The 26,140-nt window shown below is 40.0% G+C and overlaps 1 protein-coding gene across 5 annotated transcripts in view; it reads left to right on the plus strand.

Annotated features, from left to right (window-relative positions):
- LOC124554999 overlaps positions 1-26,140 on the plus strand; it is a 168,059-nt gene that overhangs the window by 117,645 nt on the left and 24,274 nt on the right. For all 5 annotated transcript variants that reach the window (XM_047128739.1, XM_047128741.1, XM_047128742.1 and 2 more), the window contains 3 exons: positions 7,674-7,912; positions 8,131-8,263; positions 18,015-18,166. In XM_047128739.1, the coding sequence (XP_046984695.1) occupies positions 7,674-7,912; positions 8,131-8,263; positions 18,015-18,166 (524 nt within the window). The remainder of the gene's footprint in view (positions 1-7,673; positions 7,913-8,130; positions 8,264-18,014; positions 18,167-26,140) is intronic.

Below are 26,140 nucleotides of genomic sequence, written 5' to 3' on the forward strand. Positions count from 1 at the left end.
TTAATATGCACAACCTGATAAACGGTAATCAGCATGGATTTCAAGCTGGGAGAAGTACCGAAACAGCTGTACTAGAATACACAAAAGAAATAATCACTAAATTGGAAGAGGGAAATAGTGTAGTTGGGATAAATCTAGATTTGTCAAAAGCCTTTGACACTGTTGACCACAGCATACTTTTGAAAAAGCTTGAAGCTATAGGTATCAGAGGACCGGTAAAAAAGTGATTTGAGTCTTATCTGGAAAAGAGGATACAGGTGGTTGAAATTACAGCACCAAATATTAATCAAAAAATTAAACTAAGATCAGATCCAAGGGAGGTCACAGTGGGAGTACCCCAAGGAAGTGTATTAGGCCCCCTGCTGTTCCTCATTTACATTAATGATATTCAGGTGTCAGAGAGAAAAGCTAGAATCATGTTATTTGCTGATGATACTAGTTTAATAGTTAGTGATACGAAGCAGTCATTGCACAGTACTGTGAACCATGTCCTACAAGATATACAAAAATGGTTTAGTGCTAACAAGCTAACACTGAATGCAAAAAAAACTAATTATGTACAATATGGAAAAATAAGTGAACAGGACGACCTGAATCCCACCATGGAGGGCAAACAACTTGAAAGAGTACAGTGTGCAAAATACCTGGGTATGCACATTGATGAGAAGATTAATTGGAAGGACCATGTGGTGAACTTAGCACTAAAACTAAATTCAGCATGTTTTGTGCTTAGAATAATTTCAAGAGTTTGTAGTAATGACTGTACCAGATTAGTATATTTTGGCTATTTTCAGTCCATTGCATCCTATGGGATAGTATTCTGGGGAAAAACAAATTGTCGTCTAAATGAGATTTTCAAATTACAAAAACGTGCTATTCGGGTAATGACCCACAGCCCACTAATTAGTTGTATATTGTATTAAACATAAGATAAATTAATATGAATTCAGCACAGATACAAATTTTGTAAAGATATTATATAGTTGTTAAAATGTACCCTGACAAATCCTATATCACAAATGTGATCATTGGGATGATATTAAATAAATAAATAGGTGTCCGTGGCATTACCATCAATGGCGTGCTATGTACCTATGCAAACGTGAGTGCCAAGCACTATGCTTGAGCCTCTGCATCAGAGAACTACCCGCCCCCCCCCCCCTCCCCCCTCTCCGCCAGCCTTTTGCACCCACAAACAGCGGATGGAAAGGAAAGTTCTCTTGTTCTCTGCATGCCACAGTGAACTCTATAACGCCCCATTTACAGAGTGGGGTCTCCTCAGTGCACTTACACATTGCCCTGACACAGCTCCTGGGCCGGATCAGATCCACAGTCAGGTGATCAGACATCTCTTGTCTGACTACAAGCACTATATCCTCATCATCTTCAACCGGATATGGTGCAATGGCATCTTTGCATCACAATGGCGGATGGACACCATCATTGTGGTGCTCACACCCAGCAAAAACTCACTTGATATGGATAGCTATCAGCCCATCAGTCTCAACAACATTGTTTGTAAGCTGCTGGACGTATGGTATGTCAACGGTTGGGTTGGGTCCTGGAGTCACGTGGCCTACTGACTCCATGTCAGTGTGTCTTCCTCCAGGGTTGCTCTACCACTGATGATCTTGTGTCCCTCGGGTCTGCCATCCAAACAGCCTTTTACAGATGCCAACACTTTGTTAGCATTTTTTTTGATCCATGCAAAGCTTATGACACCACCTGGTGACGTCATATCCTTGCCAAATTATACGGGTGGGGTCTCTGAGGCCCACTCCCGATTTTTTATCCAGAATTTCCTGTCGCTCTGTACTTTCCATGTCAAAAGTTGGTGCCTCCCATAGTGCCCGCCATATCCAGGAGAATGGGGTCCTGCAGGGCTCTGTATTGAGTGTATCACTATTTTTAGTGGCAATTAATGGTCTAGCAGCAGCAGCAGCAGCAGCAGTAGCAGCAGCTGTAGGGCCGTCCATCTCACCCTCTCTGTATGCAGATGCCTTCTGCATTTCATACTGTTCCACAAGCACTGGTGTTGGTGGAGCGGTCCCTACAGGGAGCCATCCACAAGGCACAGTCATGGGCTCTCGCCCACAGCTTCCAGTTTCCGGCCACTAAGTCGTGTGTCGTGCACTTCTGTCAGCATCATACCATTCATCCAGAACCAGAACTTTACCTTCATGACAATCCACTCACTGTAGTGGAGACATATTGATTCTTAGGGCTGGTTTTTGATGCCCGATTGACTTGGCTACCTCACCTTCGTCAGCTTAAGCAGATGTGTTGGCAGCACCTCAATGCCCTCCACTGCCTAAGCAACACCAATTGGGGTACAGATTGCTCTACTCTGCTGCAGCTCTACAAAAACCTTTTTCAATCCCGCTTTGTCTATGGGAGTCTGATCTATGGTTCGGCGGTGCCCTCAGTGTTGCGTGTACTCGACCCAGTGCACCATTGTGGAGTTCGCCTAGCGACAGGAGCTTTTAGAACGAGTCCGGTGACCGGTGACCAGTGCCCTGGTGGAGGCCGGAGTCCTGAGTCCTTCCATTGCAGATCCAACATACGCAACTGTTTGCCAGTTGCATTGGACACATTCGTAGTTCTCCTAAGCATCCGAATTACCGTCTCCTTTTTCCACCTGCAGCAGTTCATCTCCCGCATCAGCAGCTCAGGTCAGGGCTAATGATTGCGGTTCGCATGTGATCCCTTCTGTCTGAACTGGAATCCTTCCCTTTACCACATCCCATCCATTTCCATCAACATACACCTCCATGGTGTACACCTAGCCTGCAGATTCGTCTGGACCTTTCACATGACCCTAAGGACTCAATTACTCCTGCTACTCCCTGCTGTTACTTCCTCTCGATTCTTGACGTGTTCTGGGGCTCTGAAGTGGTTTACACCGACAGTTCTATGACTGATGGTCATGTTGGCTTTGCCTACGTCCACAGAGGCCATTTTGAACAGCATTTCTTGCCTGATGGCTGCAGTGTATTAACTGCAGAGCTGGTGGCCATCTCTCGTGCACTTCAGTATATCCGTTCATGCCCCGGGCAATCATTTCTTCTGTGTACTGACTCCTTCAGTAGCCTACAAGCTATCGACCAGTGCTACCCTCGCCATCCTTTGGTAGCCTCCATCCAGGAGTCCATCTGTGCACTTGACTGGTCCCGTCATTCAGTCATGTTTGTGTGAGCCCCAGGACACATCGGCATCCCAGGCAACGAACTTGCTGACAGGCTGGCCCAACAGGCCATGCGGAAACCATTTCTGGAGATGGGCATCTCTGAACCTGACCTGCGTTCTGACTTTTGCCACAGGATTTTTCGGCTTTGGGAGACGGAATGGCATAACGGTACAGACAACCAACAGTGCGTCATTAAGGAGTCTACGAATGTGTGGAAGTCTTCCGTGCGGGCATCTCACAGGGAATCAGTCGTCCTCTGCTGGCTCCGCATTGGCCATGCTTGGACGACCCACGGTTACTTCCTGCGCCATGAAGACCTGCCTGAGTGTCGGTGTGGCACCCAGTTGACAGTGGACCATATTCTGGTGCACTGCTGCACTTTGACTGCCCAACGATGAAATCTTGGGTTACCCGATGTGTTGCTGCAGTTTTATCTGACAACGCCTCATCGGCTGATTTATTTTTACATTTTATTCGTGAGGGTGGGTTTTATTATTTTCCATCCATCCATCCATAATTAGACAATCCAATTTTAAGTTCTCAATAGTTGGTCTACCTATCCCCAAAACCCGGCACTTGACTGCATCGTTAACTGTTTTCTATGGGCATACTACTGTTATAGATGATATATTTGTACAGTACCAAAATAGAACAATTGTCCTTAATCAAAATTTAAAGGGAGCCCATGGTTACAACAATTAGTTCATAATATTGACAGAAAAATTATTTGCTCCATTTGTCTGCTGTAGTGGGTATAGAAATATAAGAATTCCCATCTTATTTCAAATAAAATTGTGGAGTACTGGGAATATTGTGAGAGGCTGTACACAACAAAAGATGGACGGTGCACTGTGCCAGTGTTGTGCTGAACTAAAACATTATTTACCCACATGCACCTTGGTGCATTCAACATTTTCTATGGGAGCATACAAGAGAAAAGCTGTAATTACTGTAGTGATTATGTTGCAATGCAGAAGCAAGGTCTTCGGTTTCCTTTCTGTGCATGAACCTAGGTAAACATAGTTTTGTAAATAAACTGCTACTCATACTGTTCATAATACATTATCCTTTGGTAGTTTCTGATATATTCAACAGATCCACTGAGAGAGTCTAAAGTGTTACATTATCATAGTTTCTAGATAAACAACAGCTGGTAAATGAACCAATGAATGGCTGAATGGGTGATTCATTTGATCATTTTCTAGTTTGAATCATTAGTCTTAGGCTATTTATTGAAAAGCAAAGTACTTCTGTTAGGATATTTTTAACCAATTAACTGCTGCAGAAGCAGCTGCTGCATGCTGTCTTGAGTTCTGTCATTATCAATTTTGGGCCACTTGTGCAGAGTGTCTTGTGTGCAGGCTATTACTAGTATTACTAGGTACAAAGTTAGCTGAGCAGCCGTTCTTTCTCAGCTCTGAATATCTTTTCTACTGCAGGCAGTGATTACGCTTGTCATTAGAGTTTCGCAACTGCTGAGACAAAACTAAATACACAGCTCATAACAAATGTTCAGACCATTAATTCCTTACCTTCTGGTTTTGACATTACAGTAACCAGTTTTTGGAGAAGCTTCATAGATCTTAAAACTTTTTTCACTAAGAATTATATGTTCGTTAGCAGTTTCCTACACAATTTTAATAACCTGTTACGAAAGTGATTTGTAATCACCAAATCATTTCAGTTGTTCACTATTCTTTCTCTTGTATCTAATTGTAGAACCTACTGTTCTGTGTCTATTCCTAAGGGCTGTAGTTCAAGAAATAAACAGATGTTTTAATAGTTATGTGGCTAGTTTTTGGTTCATGATAGACTACTGTGCAAATAATTGTTTTTCTGATGCTGGCTGTGATGGGACAGGACTTTGTGTTGTTCTGCAAAGCATTCTAGTGTTTCATACAGTGCGAAAGATAAACAGGCAATATATTACATTACTTTACCACATCAGCATTCACTGTGAACCACAGTAATAACCAATGAATGTTACCTGTTCAGTAGCTTTGTTCCTTAGACTGTAGCAGATGGAGTGCTTAGTCACAGGATGAGCACACATTAAGTATCTATAACACACACTTTGTGTAAACTGTAAGGTGACAAAACTTTCATCATCTTGTTCTGTAGCTTATCAAACACTGGCTTTGGTTCAAATATCTTCCTGTGACCCAGACAGACCACAGTCTGCAACTGAGTTACCAGAGATTCTAACGTCTTTCTGTGCTGATTATTTCTGGAGTTCTGGCTGTGATGCTCAAGTTTTTCTTCTTTCAGGTACCCCACAAAATAAATACCATAAAATCTGAAATATTGAAACTTTCCTGTCATTCTGCTAGCACAGTAATTAATGCATAGAACACTTTCAAAACTAAAACATTTATAAGTCAGCATAGTAAATAAGTAATGTACTAGTGTGTTTCCTGTAAGTGGGCACAGTAACTTGTATATAGGAAAACTTCAAAGCCAATATGTTAAGCTGTGTACTTTGTGTTTATATATGAATTGTTTCCTATCAGAAATAGACAATTACTTCAGTATCTTTCACAAAATATTTGTTTTGGAACCTGAAACAAAAAGTGCCTGGACTTCTTGTCGCAGTAATTCATCTTTTGAGAAGGTTCAAAATCGTTATCTGAATGCTATTTATGTGCACTACATGTATTTTCCATCTTATGTTTTGTTATAAATTTCAAACTGGCATTGATCAAGTTAAATGCTTCACTGTGTTTGGTTTTTGTGTATTATATGTTGTTGTTATTTCAATAATTTTAATAGTACTAGCAGATTTCCAATATAACTGATTTTTCTCAGTATTTTCTCCTGTTTTAAATCACAGAACAAGGTACAAAAGGTGATGGTTGATTCCATGTTTGTTTGAATCTGTATCTGGCTTCTTCGAGATGTTGTTTTGAGAATACAGTGCATCTATGCATTAGCATAATTTTCCTAGAGTCTTTCTGTCATACAACATTTTGAATATTTGGAAAATACTTCCCAGTATATAAAAGAACATGCTCATAATTAGGACACATTAATCTGTCAGATTTTCTAAAAGTTTTGTGAGTAGATGAAATTATGTTGTCAACACATTTCACCCAGTTACCATTCAGTTGAGGGAATGAGAAACCAAATTTTTCTTCAGTACATCCTGCAATTTTGATGTGTTACACCTGTTTCTAAAAACAAAAGCACAGGCAGTGTGTTCCTTGGTTGTGCAACTTGAGGGATGTCTGGACAAAAACGATTTTAAATGTAAAAACTGACTTCGTATGCATCATTTGAAAGATAAACACCTTTTAAAATACAATAAACTTTAGTCAGTGAAAAGCTTGTGCTAAAAATAAAATTCACTGTGGATGTCTTCAAACTATGCTAACAATGTTTCTAATTTCAAATAAATGTTGTCCACATACTAGCAGATTTGCTACTGAAGTGAAGAATTCTCAAAAGGAACACACAACAGATAGGCGAGTGTTAAGACATTCACAGCAACTTGTCAAGGGTACTGTGTTGCGTCTCTTAACATTCCACTGTAGTTAAAAGGAGATAAGATATATTTATACTATTAAAGTCCAAATCATGGCGCACACACACCTTGAAAGGACACTTTTTTGTTTTGACCATTCTGAATAACACTACACTTTATCAGACTATATTTAAATAACCTGAGAGGCACAGCTACTATTGCTATATTTTTTTCTGACTATACCCTGTTGGTGACTTTCAGAACATAACATTACTTGGTAGTACAGTATGTTTTACTTCTTTTTTTCCCCACCCTGAGTATTCCCTGTGTACCATCTCTTATCTTCAGTAGTTTTTACTCGACTTTGATAACAACCATTTGCTGCCTGTTGCTTTGAGAACTTTGTTCTTTATTTAGGCTTTATTATTCATGTGCACACATTTCTCTTTTTATGTTCACTCTCTATTAATTTCACTTTTTTGTCATCATTCCTGATAACTTATTTCACACTAAGATTGTGTATTTCTTTTTCGTTCTGTGGTTTGGTTTCTTTTGTGATCTGGGGTTTCTTTTTTAAATTTAACCCACATGGATAGTCTCTTTCACACTTAAATTTTTTTTCTATGTATGTAGTATTAAATTTTTATTGCTGTTTCTTCCTCTTCAAGGCACAAGGGATAAAGTTAAAATTGTGTTAAGTAAAATAAAGTTTCTTCCTGCTTCGCAGTTAAGCTTTTTCCTGGTCTGTGACTGCTTTTCTTAATTATTTAATGCATTCTACCAACTGCCATGCATTTCCACTATTGTAACAATATAGTGAGTCTTATATAAAGTATGACAGGCTTTAGGTCAAAATTTAAAGATCTTCTACAAGGACAGTAGGAAGAGAGAAATCTGGATAGATAGTTGGCCATGTATTCTAAATACTTATTACACAAATTGAGAGTAATTGTGCACAAGACTAGAGCTGCAAATTCTACAAAATATTCTCTCTTCATAAATTTTACCTCAAAAATTTTGTTTCAGAACTAAAAGTTGCACCACCTCCAGATATGACAACATTTTTGATGGAGGAACAGCGGCTACAGAAACAACTATACAGACAATCAATCTGTTCAGAATCAGACTCAAACCTTGGTGAGACCACTGACAGTCGCGATTCTGGGGTTGAGCTGGAGAAAGGAAATCCTGATGATATATGGGTTCCGAAGCCATCATCAACACCTGATGTTCTATCATTAGAACACAGCCGTCAGAATAGTGAGGTTAGTGTCTCTCTCTCTCTCTCTCTCTCTCTCTCTCTCTCTCTCTCTCTCTCTCTCTCTCTCTCTCTCTCCCTCCCTCCCCCCCCTCCCCCCTCCCCCTCTCCCTCTCCCTCCCTCCCCCCACCTCCTACCCCACCATCCCAACCCCCAAAGATATTTGTTAATGCAGTTAGACCTCATTTGCATTTACTACATTTCATTTTGTTATTTTATTTCAGATTTATGGAACTGCAAGTATTGCCTCAGAGGATGATGAAATAGCCAAAAAAGAAAGAGAAATAATAGAAACTCTGGAAAAAGAAGAGCAATGGCAACACGGACATAGTCCGCATAATCATGAAGAGAATATTGGTTTGTGCCAACTTAAGCATATTACTTGTTCTGTTAAATTCTGTTTAATTGGTGTCATAAAATCCCATGCAATTCTATCCCTATCATAACCTATATTCAGAAATAGGTGAAAAAATTTCTGAATGTATGAGGGCATAATACCAAAACTGTCGGTACCATTATTTTCTGTTCATAGCACACCATTCTGTTGGCATGGGCAGTATCAACAACAGGTTCATTTGTGGAAAGGGTTCATCTAAAGCAAAACACAATTTTTATTTTCATTTTAATTTCCCAGACATGTTTCCGTGAAGTTTCAGCATCATCAGTTTTTTATCATCTTGCTGTAAAACAGGAAAAATGCTTTTTACTACTTGTACACACAAAACTTCGAGTTTTTAACACGGTATTTATATATTTGAAAAAAGAGACTAAGTTCTGTATATATGTCTTGTTGCTATATGTTGTGGATTTCCTGGATGCAGTTTTTTTTGTTTCATAGTTGGTCGTCTACTTCCATATGGAACTTATTGTAGAACAGTCCTTTACTTTCCAATTTTACAAATGGGCACATTATGGTTGTACCTACCATTAACTAATACTATGTAGAAGATTGTGTGTGCGTGTATGCCCGCTTTTCATTTGTAAAATTTTGAAGTAAATAACTGTTCTACAGTAAGTTCTATATGGTTGTAGATGACATGGTGAAATTAAAAAAACTCCATTAAATAACTTAAAATCCAGGAATTCCACGACATACGGCAACAAGGTATATATACAAAACTTCGTCTATTTTTCAAATATGTAAATACTGTCTTAAAAACTCAAATTTATGTGTGTACAAGTAGTAAAAAGCTTTGCTCCTGTTTTATATAAATACAATAATAGAACCTACTGATAATGCTGAAACTTCAATGAAACATGCCAGGGGAATAAAAATAGTTTTTTTCTCAAGGTAGATCCCCAATAAATAAATAAATAAATCTCTTCATAAGCAAACATGGACAGAAGAGCTTAAACCTCAAGATGAGTATCAACAATATATGTTCACAGCATTATTTGTGCACACATAAGTTTTTTTACAGTATTGTACAATTATTTAATTTAAACTTGTGTTCAGAAGACCTTGAGGACCAGAGATATGATTTTCATATTCAAAGGACATGTACATTAGTATGTTCTACAGAAATGATAAACATTTCAGTCACCTCATTTCTGCATGGGTCCTGTTGTCTCGTAGGCACAGGGTCTGTCATGGGCCCTGATAACTTTTCCATGTATGATGGCATCAATGCATAAGAGGCGGGAGTGATGTCTTGTCATATAGCCATCTGCTCTGCATTCACCTGGTTTCCAAGTTCATCTGTGGTGGTTGGCATTTGGGTCACAATGCTGCACCTGTTGTTTTGCCATATCCCTCACATTTTCAGTTGGCGACAAGCCTGGTTATCTGAAAGGCCAGGGAAAAGGTGGACATCCTGTGACACCAAGGAGGAATGTGTTTGTGCAGCAACATGTGGTCATGCATTGTCTTGCTAAAAATGGCATCTATGGTGTTACACAGAAAGGGTATGACTACAGGTTGCAGAATGTCATTGACATATGTCACACAGGTCACAGTGCCCTAAACACACACCAACTGTGTGATTTGTGGTTGTACTCAAAGCACTCCACACCATAAGACCTTGAGTTGGCACCGTGTCTTGTATGAATGCCTTCACTGTGATGTTGCTCCACCACTGTGTGGCAAACCAAAACGAAGCCATCATTTTCAGATAGACAAAACCTGGGTTCGTCTGAAAACACAGTCTGATGCCATTCTTGTCCCTAGTGTCATCATTCCATACACGATTGCTGTCTAACATGTTTCTGCACATTCATTAAAGGTAGATGGAGAAGTGGATGAAGTGCATGTGACCCACACTGTAATAAATGGTGATGGACTGTCACCCCTGATAGTATACGTTGTGTTACACTGTTCCGTCAAAGCTTAGGAAGATGCAGATCTGTCCTGCAATGCCATGCGAATGAGATGTCGATCTTCTCTGGGAAGGGGGTGCGACATGATCCATTTTGTCATGTTCGATGGTCTTCCATGAACCATGCTGCACTGCCAAAACACTTTGTTGCACATAAGCAACAGTTTCATGGATGGATGCATCACATTCTCTCATGCCAGTAATGCGCCCTCTTTCAAATTCACTGATTTGATGGTCCAGTTTGTGCATGCATCTGCATAGTGACAATGAGGACTGCAGGCACATTTTACCAGTAGGTGGTGTTGAGCTGCAATATCAATGTTGACCTTGAACCTGCAGGTTGAAATGGTTCAAATGCTAATCATTTCTGCAGTACATACTGATGTACGCGTCCTGTGAATATAAAAGTCCTACCTGTAGTTGTTCAAGATGTTCAGTTTTTTTTCTGAACACGAGTGTATATGGGTAGGCAATAAATGATGTCATAGTGTAAGAATTGTTTTTATATGTAGTTTTGTAATACATTTGTTGCTAGGACAGGAGTGTCACATTATTAGTCTGGTTAGTTCAAAGTTATATGGGCATTTAAGAATAAGAGACAGCATTTTTAAAATTGTCTCCATTCAACATCTTATGATCATGTGGTTGGAAATTATGAAAGATAGCTCCTTTGACAGAAGTTTTTTCCTGTTAACATTAATATTCTGATAGTCATAAAAAATTCTGTTTTGTGCCCCATATCATGGTTGTGAATTTGCATCTTCCTATTTGTGACCTTCGTGTCTTCTTTCACTGACATAATGGTTTGTAGTTATATGAGGGTAATTCAGTAATCAGACAGAAAATAACTTTATAGCAAAAATTGATTATTAATTCAGGACAGCTTTTTGATCTATTGTTCCATTTTCTACACACTTTCCCAATATTCTTAAGAGGGAAAAAATGTTTTGCATTGATTTCAAAGCCAATTTTGTACTTTTCCTTTATCTTTCCATTCCCATGGAACTTAATGCCATACAAAGCTTCTTTCATCAGACCAAATGTAAAAATCTGAAGGTGCAACAGCAGAGCTGTAAACGTGAGGTGGTAGGACCTCACAACCCACTTTGTCAATAGTTTCTGGAATCAGTTGTCCTGTATGAGTTCGAACATTCTCTTGAAGAAATACACAGTTCCTCTACCATCCTGTACATTTCCTGTTCAACATGGGCTTGATTTCATTCACACTCATGCCTGAGTAGTATAGGCTATTGTTCATGTGTTACTGCTGCAAGCAGATGATTGCATTTAGAATTTCTTACGGACGGAAGATCCAGGGTCTTTCCACTGCTTGCTTTGATGGCTCAGTCTCCAGTGCAGACCGATGTATCAAAGTTCCATCACAAGATTAAAACCTGTTCAAAGAGGCATCACTTTTGCTATAGAAAAGATTTTTGGGTTAATTGGAAATGGGAAATCTTTGTTCCTTGTGATGAACTGTAACCTCCCTGGGAATCCATCTTGCTAAAGTCTGATGGTAGTTCAGTTTGTTTTGAATGAATGATGGAATGAGCTGCACCAACACTTAGTCAACATATTTCAGCATTTTGCTTAACTGTAAGTCATAGATATTCTTCAATAAATGAATCAAAACACACTAGCAAATCCAAGGTCGATACTGCTACCAGTCGCCCATAGTGGTGCTGGAGGTTATGTATGTCTCCCACTTTTAAACTTTACTACCCATGTGTCGAAAACCACATGGTTCTTGCAACTACTTCTCTATTCTTTGTTCATATGAGAGAATATTTCTGTTAGTTATACACTTCCTGAAAGTAAGAATTGGATCACTGAACACTGTTCTTCAAAAACACTTTTTCAGAGTGTACAAATCATTGTAACTAAGCCCTTGGCCATTATGTTTATCTAAATGTTCATTGAGCCAATGAATAAAACTCTCTTCAGGGTTACCAACTAAAATATTAAATTCCTCACATTGTGTGTTGCATTCACTACCTACACTGATCAGTTAAAATGTAATGGCCAATTGCTTAACAGCATGTTGATCCACCTCTGAAAAGCATTACAGCAGCAATTTTGTGCAACACACATTCAACAGATCCTTCATAGATGTCTGAGAGTATGTGGCATCAGATGTCTATCCACAGGTCACACAGTTCACATAAATTATGGGTAGGTGGTGTGTGGGGATGCTAACTGGTGCCAAATAGTGTCCCAGATGTGGACCATCAGGTTCAGATCAAGTGAATTTGGTAGTAAAGAAATATTGCATTCACTATTGTGCTCCTCAAACCACTGTAGCAAAATTCTGGCTTTTCAACATGGACAGTTATCCTGCTATAAGATGCCATCACTGCCAGAGAGGACAAACATGGAGGGATGTGGGATATATCCAATAATGTTCACATAATATTCAGCTGTCATAGTGCTTTTGTTACCCCAAGTCCCATGGAAGTCCAGTTCAGTACCTGCCATAGCATAACAATGGTCCCACCAGCCTGCATCCACAGTGCAGTGCTCATTTCAAGCAGCCAGCATACTGAGGAGCACAACACTGACATCTTGATAACAAAGTTCAGCTGATCTGAACCCAGTGGAACAAGTCTTGGATGCTGTGTGGTGCCAGTTATGTTCTCACAAACCACCAGCCGCTAAATTATGGGAATTTCCGACCTGTGCATAGATACTTGGTGTCTGCGTGCCTTCGGAAATCTACCAAGGACTTATTGAGTCGATGCCATGCAGAGTTGCGCTGTAGTGCATTCTGAAGGTGGACCAATACACTTTCAAGCAGGTGGTCATAATGCTTTGGCTCAACAGTTAATCATTTTTGTACACTGTTTCCTACCTTTTAAGTGTGTTTATAGTGATAGCACAAGTTTTTCACTAACACCACCTATTACAAATATTGATTGGAGTGCATGATGATGTACTCTGTCAAAAGCTTTGAGGCATCCAATAATACTCTTGCTGTTTCAGTTTATTTTTTCAAGTAGTGGAGAACCTGCACTCCTGATGATATGATACTCTGACCACTCCTGAAGCCATACATTAAACAGCCTGTTGCATCACTACTGTAATGTTCTAAGATGCTTTTTAACACTAGTTTCTCAATACATTTGCAGAAAGTTAAGATTCAGACTGCAGATCTGTAGTTTCGAACATTCTTTTTCCCCTTCTTTGTGCAAACATTTGACTGCAGCCAGTTCCAACTATTCACAAAACACATCTCTTCAGGAATACAATTTATCAGACATGCTAATGGTTTCACTAACTCGGGTTTACATTTCATCAGTAGAAAAGGAGAAATTTGATCTGAGCTTAGTGATTACTTGTTTGAGGCTAGCAATAATCCACAGAATATCATCAATGGCTACTGCAAGTAGTGTACAGCACTTCCGTTTGCTAATAGTTTCACATGTATACTGTACATACTGTTTCATGCAGACATCACTTTCTCAACATCATTAAAAATACCATTAACTTCAAGAGGTTGATTTTTATGATCATCACTTTTTATGATGAGGTGACACTGTTTGCATCCTACCAGAACTTAGATGAAAACATTCCATTTATTATTGACCGTAGTAGTAGTAGTAGTAGTAGGTACAAGTACATCTACATCTATGTACATACTCCGCAGTCCCCCCAGGGAGCTCGTGGCTCTTTCATGAGTTGGCACAAGGTGCACACGGAGCCCCAAGCTACTGCATTCCATTCTTCCTTCCTGGACTGCGTTTCCTTCCTGTACCTCTCCCTCTGTCCCTCCTTCATTCCCTCTGCCCCCTTCCTCTCTCTCTCTCTCTCTCTCTCTCTCTCTCTCTCTCTCTCTCTCTCTCTCTCACTCTCACTCTCTCTCTCTCTCTTTCGTGTGTGTGTGTGTGTGTTTTTTTCTTACTTAGGTTGACCTGGCTTAAATTTTCTCTCCATTGTGTTGGCTACTTGGGGAAGAACTCCCTCTCTAGCATGATTCCTTTCCCTCTTCCTTCCCCTCATCCTTTCCCACTGTGGCTCCCCCTCTGTCCCACTAGGTCACCAGCACAGATAGCCAACCTGTGTGATAGGGCTGTTATGTGCCCATCTGGCTGAGCCCCCTGACAACACAGAGATCACACTTCCAGTTACTGAATTTGTGTGTGTGTGTGTGTGTGTGTGTGTGTGTGTGTGTGTGTGTGTGTGTGTGTGTGTGCGCGCGCGCCTGCCTGGGATTGGTTGCTTGTCATTCTGGAGCATCAGAACTTCTGGCAATGTCCACCATGCCAGATGGCGCTTGCTGTGGCTGGACGGTGCCCATGGAGAGAGCCCCAATTGGAGTGTGTGGTATTGGGGCAGGTGCTTTGCATATGATACACATTAAGCCTCAAAAAACTGGCTGTTCTTCTTCGGCCAGATTTTTCATTGTCAGTGAATCATTTAATGCTGTTTCTTATGACCCTGCAGCTTTCCCTCCCCTGTCTACATCATGGGAGGAAGATCAGACTCGTCAGCTTGGTCTGAAACACTTTCAACACTACCTAGTGTGCACTAGGACTGACAGTGACATTTTACCACCACCAAGCAGTTATTTTTGTGAGAAATATTTAAAACAAGTTTGGCTAAGTGGAATCTCTCAGTACGCTGTGGTCGGGTTTACTGTTTATCGAAACTACATCTGCCACCCAACTGCAGCCCTCCATATTTTTGACCATCTTGGCTACATTCTGGTGTCCGTTACTCCTCACCAGCCACTGAATGTGATTCAGGGAGTCATTTTTCATAGGGACCTTATCCTTCAAACTGGTGAGAAACTTCAAACCAATCTGGAACAATAGTGTGTTCATTTTGTTCAGCGTGTTTAGAAAGATTGTACGGAAAATTGCACCACTACCAGCACCTCTATTCTGGCATTTGAAGGAGATACCATCCTGGAGAAGGTCAAGGTGATGTTCTATCAGTCATGTGTAGCCATACATCCTACCGCCAGTGAGGTGTTTCCAGTGTTTGCAATTTGGACCCATGTCTTTCTGCTGATCATCACATGATGACCTCTGCAACAGTGACCACTTGCTGTTAATTTTCTCATTCCCATCACACCTGCCAATTGCCAGGCTACCCATCCAGGCTTACCATCGTGCTTATTGTCCTCTGTACATCTACCAGGTCAGTTTTAAACCTCCTTTGTCAGGTTGTGTTGATGAAGTCATTAGTGATCTGTTGAGCAAGATAATTCGTGCTGCTGGCATTGCCATTCCTCGCTCAATGGGCTCTGTTTTGCACCGACCAGTTCCTTGGTGGAGCGCAACCATTTTCCACCACCACTTGTGATTACCATCACAGCCTGGAACATTTTAAGCCATGTGGGTATCCCACTTAATGAACATGCTGATTGGCTGGGTGGGTGGAGGGGTGGCCACCAACCCTCCATTCTCTGTGACCTAACAGGTGGTGTTCCAGTACCAGAAAACCAAATTGTTCAATGCAATAAATTATTTAACTCCTTCCTTCAGTACACAAACCTCCTTCCACATTTCAACAGTGGAAATTGTCCTGCTGAGCTATGGTGCACTATTTATAGGTACTGAGTATTGTGATTACAGTGACATCTGTTAGCAGCTTTTTGAAGTATTTCATAACTTCTTTATAAAATTATGAAAGCTTTCACAATAAGCTCATCATTTGTTGCTTTTGTCTGTCAAGCTTAGTTTTTGAGATATTGGACTCCTTCATTTGATACCCAGTATTTCTTGTGTTCGGCAACTTCCACACGTGGAGCCAATCCTGTAATAAATGATTCAAAAGCATCTACTTTGTTGCCTAAGTCTTCTACATTATAGTGCACAAGCATCATGTGAATTTGTCTGTCTGAGCTGCAAATGAATCGCATTGTCATGTCGTAACCACAGTAAAGGCCAAACCAAAAAGCAAGGTCATCAGTGATGCACTGAAAGCACATTTATTATGGATGCCAACAAACAGATAGGACACAATGGCCTCCTGTGCAGAGAATGCTGCTGTTTATATAAACATTTCCAGAACACACTAACATAACAAACAAGAATTTTCAAAAAGCTTCTAGGGATGAGAAATACTAAACAACCAATATTTACTGGTGATAGGATTTGAACTTATGACCCGCAGCACACCATCTAGGGAATCTAACCACTATTCCACATTGCATGCAACAGAGCTTGTGGCATTGCTGCTCCTTTGCAGCTTCAGAAATTCTCATTGGAGCAGACTACAGCATCCTTGATCTAGAGCTTGCCATTGATCCTCTGTATGGCAGTGCTTGAGGGTTTCCTCATTCAGATCATTTCACATTCTCCTGACTGTCATGAGCATCAAAGGGTGCCCCTCTTGTCGAAGCTTTGGGATTGAGCAGTTGTCAAATGCCTTTGAGCCCTCTCAGGACAGTAATAGGGCTTCATAAGGGTGACATGGATAATGCCTTTTAGCTTTTTACCTTCTTGATGAAGGGTCATAATCCTAAATTGCATATGTAATATGTGATAAGCAAGAAAGAATACAATATTGCCCAAAGTAGCATTTTAGTAATTTTTCCTGTAGTATCACTTTCTGGACAGGCATAAAAATCCATACCAAGTCCCCTGGGGTGTACCTCACTGGTCATACTTGGCATTACAGCACTCCATCTTTCTCCTGGGCATTAATTGACCATATGAGTCAGCTGTCCTGCTTCTTTGATTCTGGTGATTAGACATTTCACATAGTCTTCCTGAGTATCATCTGGTTGATACAGGAACAGTGTATCCATTGTCATTTCAGCATCAAGGCTGTGCAGCAGAAAGAATGGCATGAAGCCTGTCGTGTCATACTTTGCTGTTATTAGGAGCACCACAATGGGCACTACTGTATTCCAATCTCTCTGTTTGACATCAACATCCATCAAGAACATATCTGCCAGTGTCTACTTAAAGTGTGCTGAGAGACCATTCATCTGTGAGTGTAAGGAATTTGTCATCCTGTAGGAGACTTTGCAATATGAAAGTACCTCTGATACGAGTTTCAACTGGAAAACATTTCTATGATCAATGATTATCACACAGGTTGCTCTGTGTTTAAAAATGGTGTCATCTACAAGAAACCTTGCGGTTTTTGGAGCTGTGGAGTTACCACAGCTTCAATAACAGCATAGCAGCTAAGGTGGTCAGTGCAGACTATGATCCATTGATTTCCATTGGTTGACTCTGGAAACCTCCCCAAGAGATGAATCCCAATCCAGTAGAATGATGCTGCTGCAGGTGGAATTGGTATTACATGGCCCAGAAATAATTGTGACATGTGCATTGATCACTGGCTTTCCATACAGTCGCTTGGCCGGAGGTAGGATGTGTGTCATTCTGTGTAGTCTTCATAAAACCTAGGTGATCAGATGTTGGAGCATCATGGAAATACTTCAACATAAATGGCTATAATGAGCTGGGATGATGATCAACCATTTCTGCCCCATTGCATCATATTTCCTCTTATACACTGTTCCACAATTCTTATTTGACTATTTCCTCCTCCAAGGCTTTTATGGTCGGTCTCTCTCTTGTCTCTCCTCTCCCCTCCCCCCCCTCCCCATCCCCCCCAGCCTGCCAGGCTGTCCACATGTGTGCGCTTCTTTTAATTTCGCGCGTCACCCAACCACATCAGTCCCCCACCTGCAGTCTCCATGAAATGGTCTTTTGTTCATGTCATTTTGGTGTATACCTTGGAAGAAATTGGATAATTGCACTTTCAAGGGTCTTAGAATAACTAATATCCTGTTGAAAAACACACAGTTATTAAATTAAGTTGTTCTTGAACAGGAGAAGAACTAACAGAGAAGCTGTGGCAACTAGAACAAGACAATTTGAGGCTTGAGTGGGAAAAAGAAGCACAGAGGAGAGAATTGGAAGAGACTGTACAAAGACGTGAGGAAGAAATGAGACAGAAGGAGAGAGAATTTCAGCGACATGAAGTAAGTGTGTGTTGTCCATATTTAAAGATTAATGTTAAATTAAATAACTTCCAATACACCTTGTATACTGAGCAAAAAGTTACATTTTATAATGTAGATACAGTAGGAAAAAATTTATTAAAAGTATTGTAGTGGTACTAAAATTTCAGTTCTATGTATGTTACTGGAAGCTGATACTGTTAAAGCTTCATGCTAAGAGGCTGCATTCATTAAGTATCTTCATTAGTTACTGAATAATTCGGAGAAACAATTCTGGCCCTTGGCACTGCAAGACTGTCATAACCATCAACTTCAATGGAGGATCGCTTTAGGAATATGGGTAAACAGATTCTCTATGCCATCTCACATCTGTGTGCCAATACAACTAGATTAAAATGAACATTTAGAAAGTTCACATATTTTCAACTAAAAATGCCAAAGCTCTGCTTAATATTATTCAGAATGATGAAAACAAATGACCACACTGAAACAAATTAAGTTCAGAGTAGTGTATGGGATGTTAAATTGGGCAACATATCCTCGATAACAACCACAATGTAATTTGCCTACAGCCAATCAGTGACAAATACATGGCTGGGTGTGTTTAGTGATGCAGTTCTGTTCAAGCTACAGTTTTGTTGTACCGTGGTCGGTGTGTTGTGGTTGTTTTGTATCATGTCACTCCTTTCAGTATGGGAAGGACTTTAAATGGGGTGCACAAACAAGAAACTAGCAGTAATTTATATCCTTTACAGACAAGTCAGATTTAGTGATGCAAATGCAAAATAATGGTACGCTGAACATTTTGTAGACAAAAAGCTACCATTAGTCACATCCTTTGCTGATGGTAATCATTATAATTGTGTAACAGTGTGCAGTGTCCTTCTGTTTGGTATCAGTTAGTTACTCTGTAGCTTGTATTTATCTTTAGAGAAACATTTTGTTGTGCTGATCACCATCTAAAGGGTCTTCGTACTGTATGCTGCTGTAAGTGGTCCAAAGCTGTACTTCTAAAATAGTAGCTGCATCACAGCTGTGTAGTTCAAAAATCATAGGCTTGACAACCAGGCAAATTGGTGTGTGTGTGTGTGTGTGTGTGTGTGTGTGTGTGTGTGTGTGTGTGTGTGTGTGTGTGTGTGGACAGCAAACTTTATTGGTCTGGGGGAATGCCATAGTGCAGTTAGACTGTTGCAGCACTAAGCACAGTTCCTGAGAAGAAGGCAGCCAAAACTGTAAGCAAAGCTGGATCCAAAATGAGTTTTCGCTCTCTACCAGTGTGTGGGCTGATTTTCAAACTTTGTGGCAGAACATAGGACCTTTGCCTTTCATGGTAGTGTGCTGTGCCAACTGAGCTATCCGAGCGTAACTCACTACCTTTCCTCACAGATTTACTTTTTATAGTCCCTCATCTCCTACCTGCCTAACTTCACAGAAGTATCCCTTCATACCTTCAGGACTTGCATGGTTTGCCACAGCCTGGGGGCCTGCTTCCAGAAATAATTTTCACTCTGCAGTGGAGCATGTGCTTATTTTCAACTTCATGGTAAAAGTTAGGCTGCCAGAAGCAAAGCTGTGAGGGCAGGTCATGAGTCATTCTTGATTAGCTCAGGTGACTGAACGCTTGCCTGTGAAGTCCAAATGTCCCAGGTTTGAGTCTTGGTCTGGCACACGGCTTTACTCTGCCAGGAAGTTTCAAACCAGAGACGGATGTTTGGGTCACAAGTATTGTAACATTCACTACCGTTCACAAAAATATGACGGTCAAATCTGTAGTTAGTAGTCATAAGCAGACTGCCAAAGGTGTGCAGTATCATAATAAAATGCACAAACCTGATAGTCCAGAACAGCATATATGCGTCACCATAATGACTGAATCAGATAAACAAGAGACTGAATGCAGTAGAGACATAATTGATGTGAACTACATTAGTAATGTTAACGTAAGCCACAATGAACATGTGGTATATTCATGTGATTCATGGTGGTTGAACACTTGCGGGAATGTGCTGTTGTGGACAGAATCTCCATGTCAAGTAAATGCTGGGTACTCAAGCTGAGGTATCATCAATGGATCCAAAGAATTCTACATACCCCACCCCCTTCTTCCCAGATTTGTTGTAGTTTAAAAACACTCATTTTGTGCTACCTTTTGTGGGGAGGAAGAGAAATTAATGGCTCTGTCTCGACACCCACAGGAGTGTTATCATCTCCATCTGCTCTGTTATTGGAGCTACCAGTGGAACACTACTGCATACATGAACCTGATGCCAGTAGTAGTTGACAGGTTGACATATCAGTGATTTGTAAAATGCCTACAATGACACTAGTGACATAAAAGGAAACTACTGGCTGTGGAGATGTAGTTGGCTCTGGGGGTAATAGCTACAAGTGTCCTGAATGTCAACTGAATCAAAGCAGCAACTGTAAGTGTGGAATCTCTTGACTTACGCCCTTTGGGCTGGTAACCATATATGCTGTCCCAGATAGGGGCATGTGGCCTAAATCTACAACAGCAGTGTTCAGCAGGCTCCAACAGTGTGGAAACACAGAAGTGTGTGGTACTGTTGTCTATACAAGATGTCCACTAGACCATTTTTATCCATATTCATGGCTTTGCATGTAGTGCTTTGTTAGTGCCCCTTTTTGCAACATGTTTCCCCTAAAGCTGTGTAGCTTGTGCCCCACTTCACTGTGTGATTGCGAGTGAAATGGGTCTAGTAACAAATACTGAATGCCGTTTTTCCATGGAAATAAGAAATATATTGGCCTGTACATGAGGGACTGCCATAAAAGAAAAATACTACTGGGTAAGCCTCCAATCACAAAAATCTTTGTTAGGATGTGTGGCCTCAGTTTTTGTGAGCATCCTATATTTGAGGTAAAGAAATTTTAAACATGCATTGACCACAATGAGCCAGTCAAATTAAGGAAGAATACCTTCCGTGTTAAGATACAGTTATTGCCATAACTAATGATGGTGAGTAAGACAGCAGAGAAACAACTTGCTGCTGATTGCAGTACTGACAAAAAGATCAGGTGTTACAGTTCCAACTATTCCTAGTCAATATTTGTGGCAGTGAGCATGGTGATTCATCAGCATAACACCCCGATGACTGATGTGCAGTAACACTAATATGTGGGTATAAAATTGGTGGAAGAATGATGACACAATGCCCTGTGTGGTATGTTCTAAGGTGCAGTATCATATGCCATTTCCCCAATCTGATGGTGCAGACTGTTAGTAGTGTGAAGTGCCAGATCAACATTGGTTGGCATGTCACCTGTTCCATCGTATTAAATGAAATGTGCCATGAGCTAAAGAAAGGCATATTGAATCATAATATTAGACACTTAAATTGCAGTTAGTGGTAATGCTTCAACCATTTGTGCCATTCATCACTTAGGTGGAAGCATATAACTTCACAAGAGTCAGAAACAAGTCTGGACAGACAGGAAGTTTTGAAAGGAATTTACTTTTGTGTGTTGGCTTTTTGCCATATACAGTATTAGATAATTCTATAAATTGAGAAAGAGGTGCATTATTCTAAGTATTGTGCAATCTTTTCTGGCAGTTGTGTGATTACACTGAACAAATGTATTAATACATTACAATGCCTCACCCGGAGAGACTTGGTGCCATAGAGATATAAATGAAATCTATGAATAGTTATAGCTAATAACTGTACTTCTTTTTCAATCTGGAAATAATTTTATTAATTTATAGGCTATTAGATACACTGAATTACCTTTTAGTTCTAAAGATTGGCCCATTTGCTGTGCAGAAGTGAATCTGTTGCAAAAATAAGCATCTTCCCAGGGATTTACGTGGTAAGATGTTGTGAGAGTTTAATTGCTTCTTTCATCTGTTGGAAAATTTGGTCACATTCAGAGGATCAAAAATATGTTTCCCCTTTCTTGTAGCTGATACTGTAGGTGAGCTGGACTGATGTTGACTTGACTCGCAACAATTACAACCCTTTTAAGATGGAAGGCCAAGACGACTTGCGTATCAGCTCTACATGTTGCTGTGAGAGTGTTCTGCTCTATTTGCTTAACATGCTAAGTGCATATCAGTCATTAGTGACGGGCATTAATCTTTTTGTTCAGGTCATGGCAGTCACCAGTGACTGACAGTGTAAAATATGATATAAAACTAAAAAAATTACACTGTTTTAAGGAATTATTTAAATAAAAATTAAGTAAAACTTGAATAAATTTTATTACAGGATTGTATCATTAATGCATGTAAATACTTAATAATCAAAAACTTTTAGTGGAATTTATTGAAGCACAGTAAATGTACAGGGTGATTATAATTAAAGTTAAACACAGACCGCTGTAGAAATAATACCACTGGTGAGAATGACATCAAATTGCAACAGGATATTATCGGAGAAGGGGGAAAATGTATGGCAGAAGAAAAATAAATAGTTACAAAATGTAGCAATAGACGGTGCTGTAAGCATCATAATTTAATAGTGGTAGTCTGCAAATGACAAATCATATAACAATACCTAAGGAGTATGTTTGACATTAAACAAATAGTACTACTCAGTGTGCATGGGAGTACAGTTGTGATACTGTTAGTTATGTAAGCCCACCCACCGCAGAAAGTTCGTATCACAACGGACGGGGAAAATCAGTTTTTAATTGTCCTGAGGCCAAAAACCACATAAAAAGCATCAATTAAAATAAATTTGGATTATTAATTTCCACGTGACTGGTGCAAAACATGTTAAATATGCTGTCCACCATTTTCTGCAACAAGTTGAAATGAGAAACAGCATGTTCCACAACTGATCAAAGTGTTTCTGGGGTCATGCTCAGAATGTGTTGCTCAATGTGTGCGTTCAGTGCAGATATGTTTGCAATCAGAACACTGAACACAACATCTTTCAGATAGCCACACAGCCAGAAGTCACATGGATTTAAGACCAGGTGATTGGGACAGCCAGGCTGTTAGGAAATGGCGACTGATAATTCTAGCATTTCCGAAATGGCGCTTCAGCAGCTGCTTAACTGGATTTGCAATGTGCGGAGGTGTGCCATCTTGCATAAAAATGATCCAATCCATGCTGTTGGAGAATTGGAATGATGTGATCATGCAAAAGACACTCGTAGTGCTTACCAGTGGCTGTACAGGTAACAGGATCGGAAGCAACCGTCTCTCTGGAAAAATATGGCCATATGATAACTGATGCCATAAACCCACACCACTCGGTGACCTTTTCAGGATGAAGTGGTCCTGGTTGATCTGCATGTGGATTTTCCGTTGCCCATTTTCGACAATTCTGTGCACTGACATATCCTGTCAGATGGAAGTGGGCTTTGTCTGTCTACAGAATCTTCCACGGCCAGTTATTGCCCACTTCCATGCGAACAAGAAATTCTAAAGCATAGGTCTCTCCTGCTGGCCGGTCAACAGGAAGCAACTTGTGCACATGGGTAATTTTGAATGGATAGCAAAGAAGGATGTTTAGTAGGATTTTACGCACCGTGCTCACACACATGTCCAATGTTCGGGCAATTCTCCTTGCACTACACGTTTGCACGCCATCATTCGTCTCTTCCTGCATTTCTGTGGCCACTGCTTCCACTGACGTCAAATCAGTTCATTTCCTTCCTCTACCAGGTTGCATTGTTTTTGACTACTTGCCTCAAATTGCCCTGTCAGTTTGAATGTAATGTCCCCAGTAAAATAATATTTTATCACTAAATTTATTCGCTAATTCTAAACTTTTATACTGTCTAGAAGTGGCTGTACTTTGGACAAATGATTGAAACCATTACTATCTCTGTTGTCTGCAAAATGTATCATTCTCAATATTTCAAATTTACTTCTGAATATGATTTCCTTCAGAAATGTTTGCATATGTGCAGCATCATGGGACTAATATGAGTCTAAGAATGGTAGTCTAACCAACCTCATCCCTAGAATTAGTCCAAAAATCATTTTATTTCACTTTTGTTTGTCACTGTCCATTTGTCCAAGTGCCTCCTTTGGTTGATTACATCTTGAATCATGCCATTTGTAAACTTTCTCCTCCTCTTCTTCCTCTGATGACGAGAACACAGCTTTCTACCCCATTTTTAGCACTAAAGATTTCACTGTTACTTTCACACTCTTAGACCGACATCTTCATGTTCAAGGCTGAAGATAGATGTTGGTTTGCCCTGGACCAAGAACCACAGAGAACTGAATGAACATACGTGTCAAATGGTTCTACAATGTTTGTTTTGCTTTGTGATAACCTAAACAGATACCTGACAGCAAGCTGATTTTTGACAAAATCTTAAATAGTGACCCGGATGATAAGCAAGACAAAACAGACTTCAAGTTTAGCATGTTGAATGAATACCCATAAATCTTTAATTGTAGCTGTGGTAAAAAAAAAAGCATTGGACATACTACATATGTTTGCAAATATGCATTGAGCAAATGTCAATGTTAGAAGTGCATTTGTCATAACCATAGCAAGTAGCAATGCCTTGCCACTGCACATCTAAGCAGCAGGTGTGGCCTGACGGGGATTTCCTTATAACATCATGTAGCAGTCAACATGTTAAGATAAACTCTAAATATTACATGCTAGACTGAAGAACCCCTTTGTTGTAGATTATTATTCAGGCCAGCTGTTTGTAGTGCGCTAAATAAAACCAGCATGTTTAACAAGTGTCCTTGGCATGAAGTTACCATTCTGTCTACCAAGTAATTTTGCAGAATGGTATGGAATAAACTAGCTGTTAAGGAAAATGTGGAAAGTTGCTGAGTCACTATCTGCAAAAACATGTAAATGCTTACACACTTTGAGTGGCACCACTTTGTTGCTGAATAACAGTTAATAATATTTTAAACAAACATCTGACAAGTCTGTGAAAAGTACTCGCCCCATATCAGTGAAGTAAATGAAATGAATTTTACATGTGAGCTGTAGAATGTGAAAAGATTGCTAAATGAGAATTACTTGATGCTTTAGACTCGCAACGTGTCTTAATTTACTGTTACCTTTGTGAATGACCATTAAAGGCATGGTAAAAGTTCTGGCTGTGATTATATGACACAAAGGTTTGGTCATTACCTCATCCCTTAGACATTGAGACATGTGATGAATCTGAAAAAATTGCAAAGTCACGTAGCAAAACAGAAATATGGCCTTCAGACAAAAAATCCAAATAAAATTGGGGAATAAATCACTTTGAATATTCCCAACCAATATCTTTCAAAGTTTCAAGCCATACATCATTTTATATCAGATGTTCATTTTTCTGAATTAAGAACCCAAATGCAGAAAGAAGTAGCAGAAAACTGCTGACTGTGACGTAGTGTCAATGTGTTGTATTCGTTCATTCATTGTTTTTACACCTAACATTTATAACCAATCTGCTTCCTGCCACCCATTCAGCAAGGACCAGAAGGGTTACCAGCCATGAGAGTACAGCCAGGCTCATCCGGTTGGTGAATGTGATCCTATATGTATTTGCAGATTTTGAAGTTGTCTCCTCCAAACACATCTGCATATGGTCTTTGGAAGTGTACACTAGCTGCTCTACTTCACTGTTTAATTGTGGCTGAAATGGTACGGACCATATTTTTTTTTATTCAATTTCAGCCATGGAAGTTTTTACAGCATGCCAAAATGAACTGTAAGAAGTTCTCAGTAATGATCACTTGTTGTAGTTCAACTGTCAGTTCGTAAGTGGTTGCGGTCCTCGGACTGCCTGGAGATGCCACAGTCACAACCTTTGTGGGACAGCTGCCTGTTGCTCTGTGTACTGGGTACACAAGTGAATTATTACATGGTGGTAGTCTGTCAGTAACAAACAGTGACATTCTGTGTACCTTCATGAGCCTGCAATTAAGTAAGAAGGAAAAAAAAAAATGACGAAACCTTTCTGATTGACAGAAGTTTAGGCCAAACATTTTGCATGTAGTGCATTACTTGTTGAAGAATATCATTTTCCAATGTGGCCCTAACTACATTTTAAAATGCAATT

The sequence above is a fragment of the Schistocerca americana genome, chromosome X (genome assembly GCF_021461395.2).
Source record: "Schistocerca americana isolate TAMUIC-IGC-003095 chromosome X, iqSchAmer2.1, whole genome shotgun sequence".
In the NCBI taxonomy this organism is placed as follows: domain Eukaryota; kingdom Metazoa; phylum Arthropoda; class Insecta; order Orthoptera; family Acrididae; genus Schistocerca; species Schistocerca americana.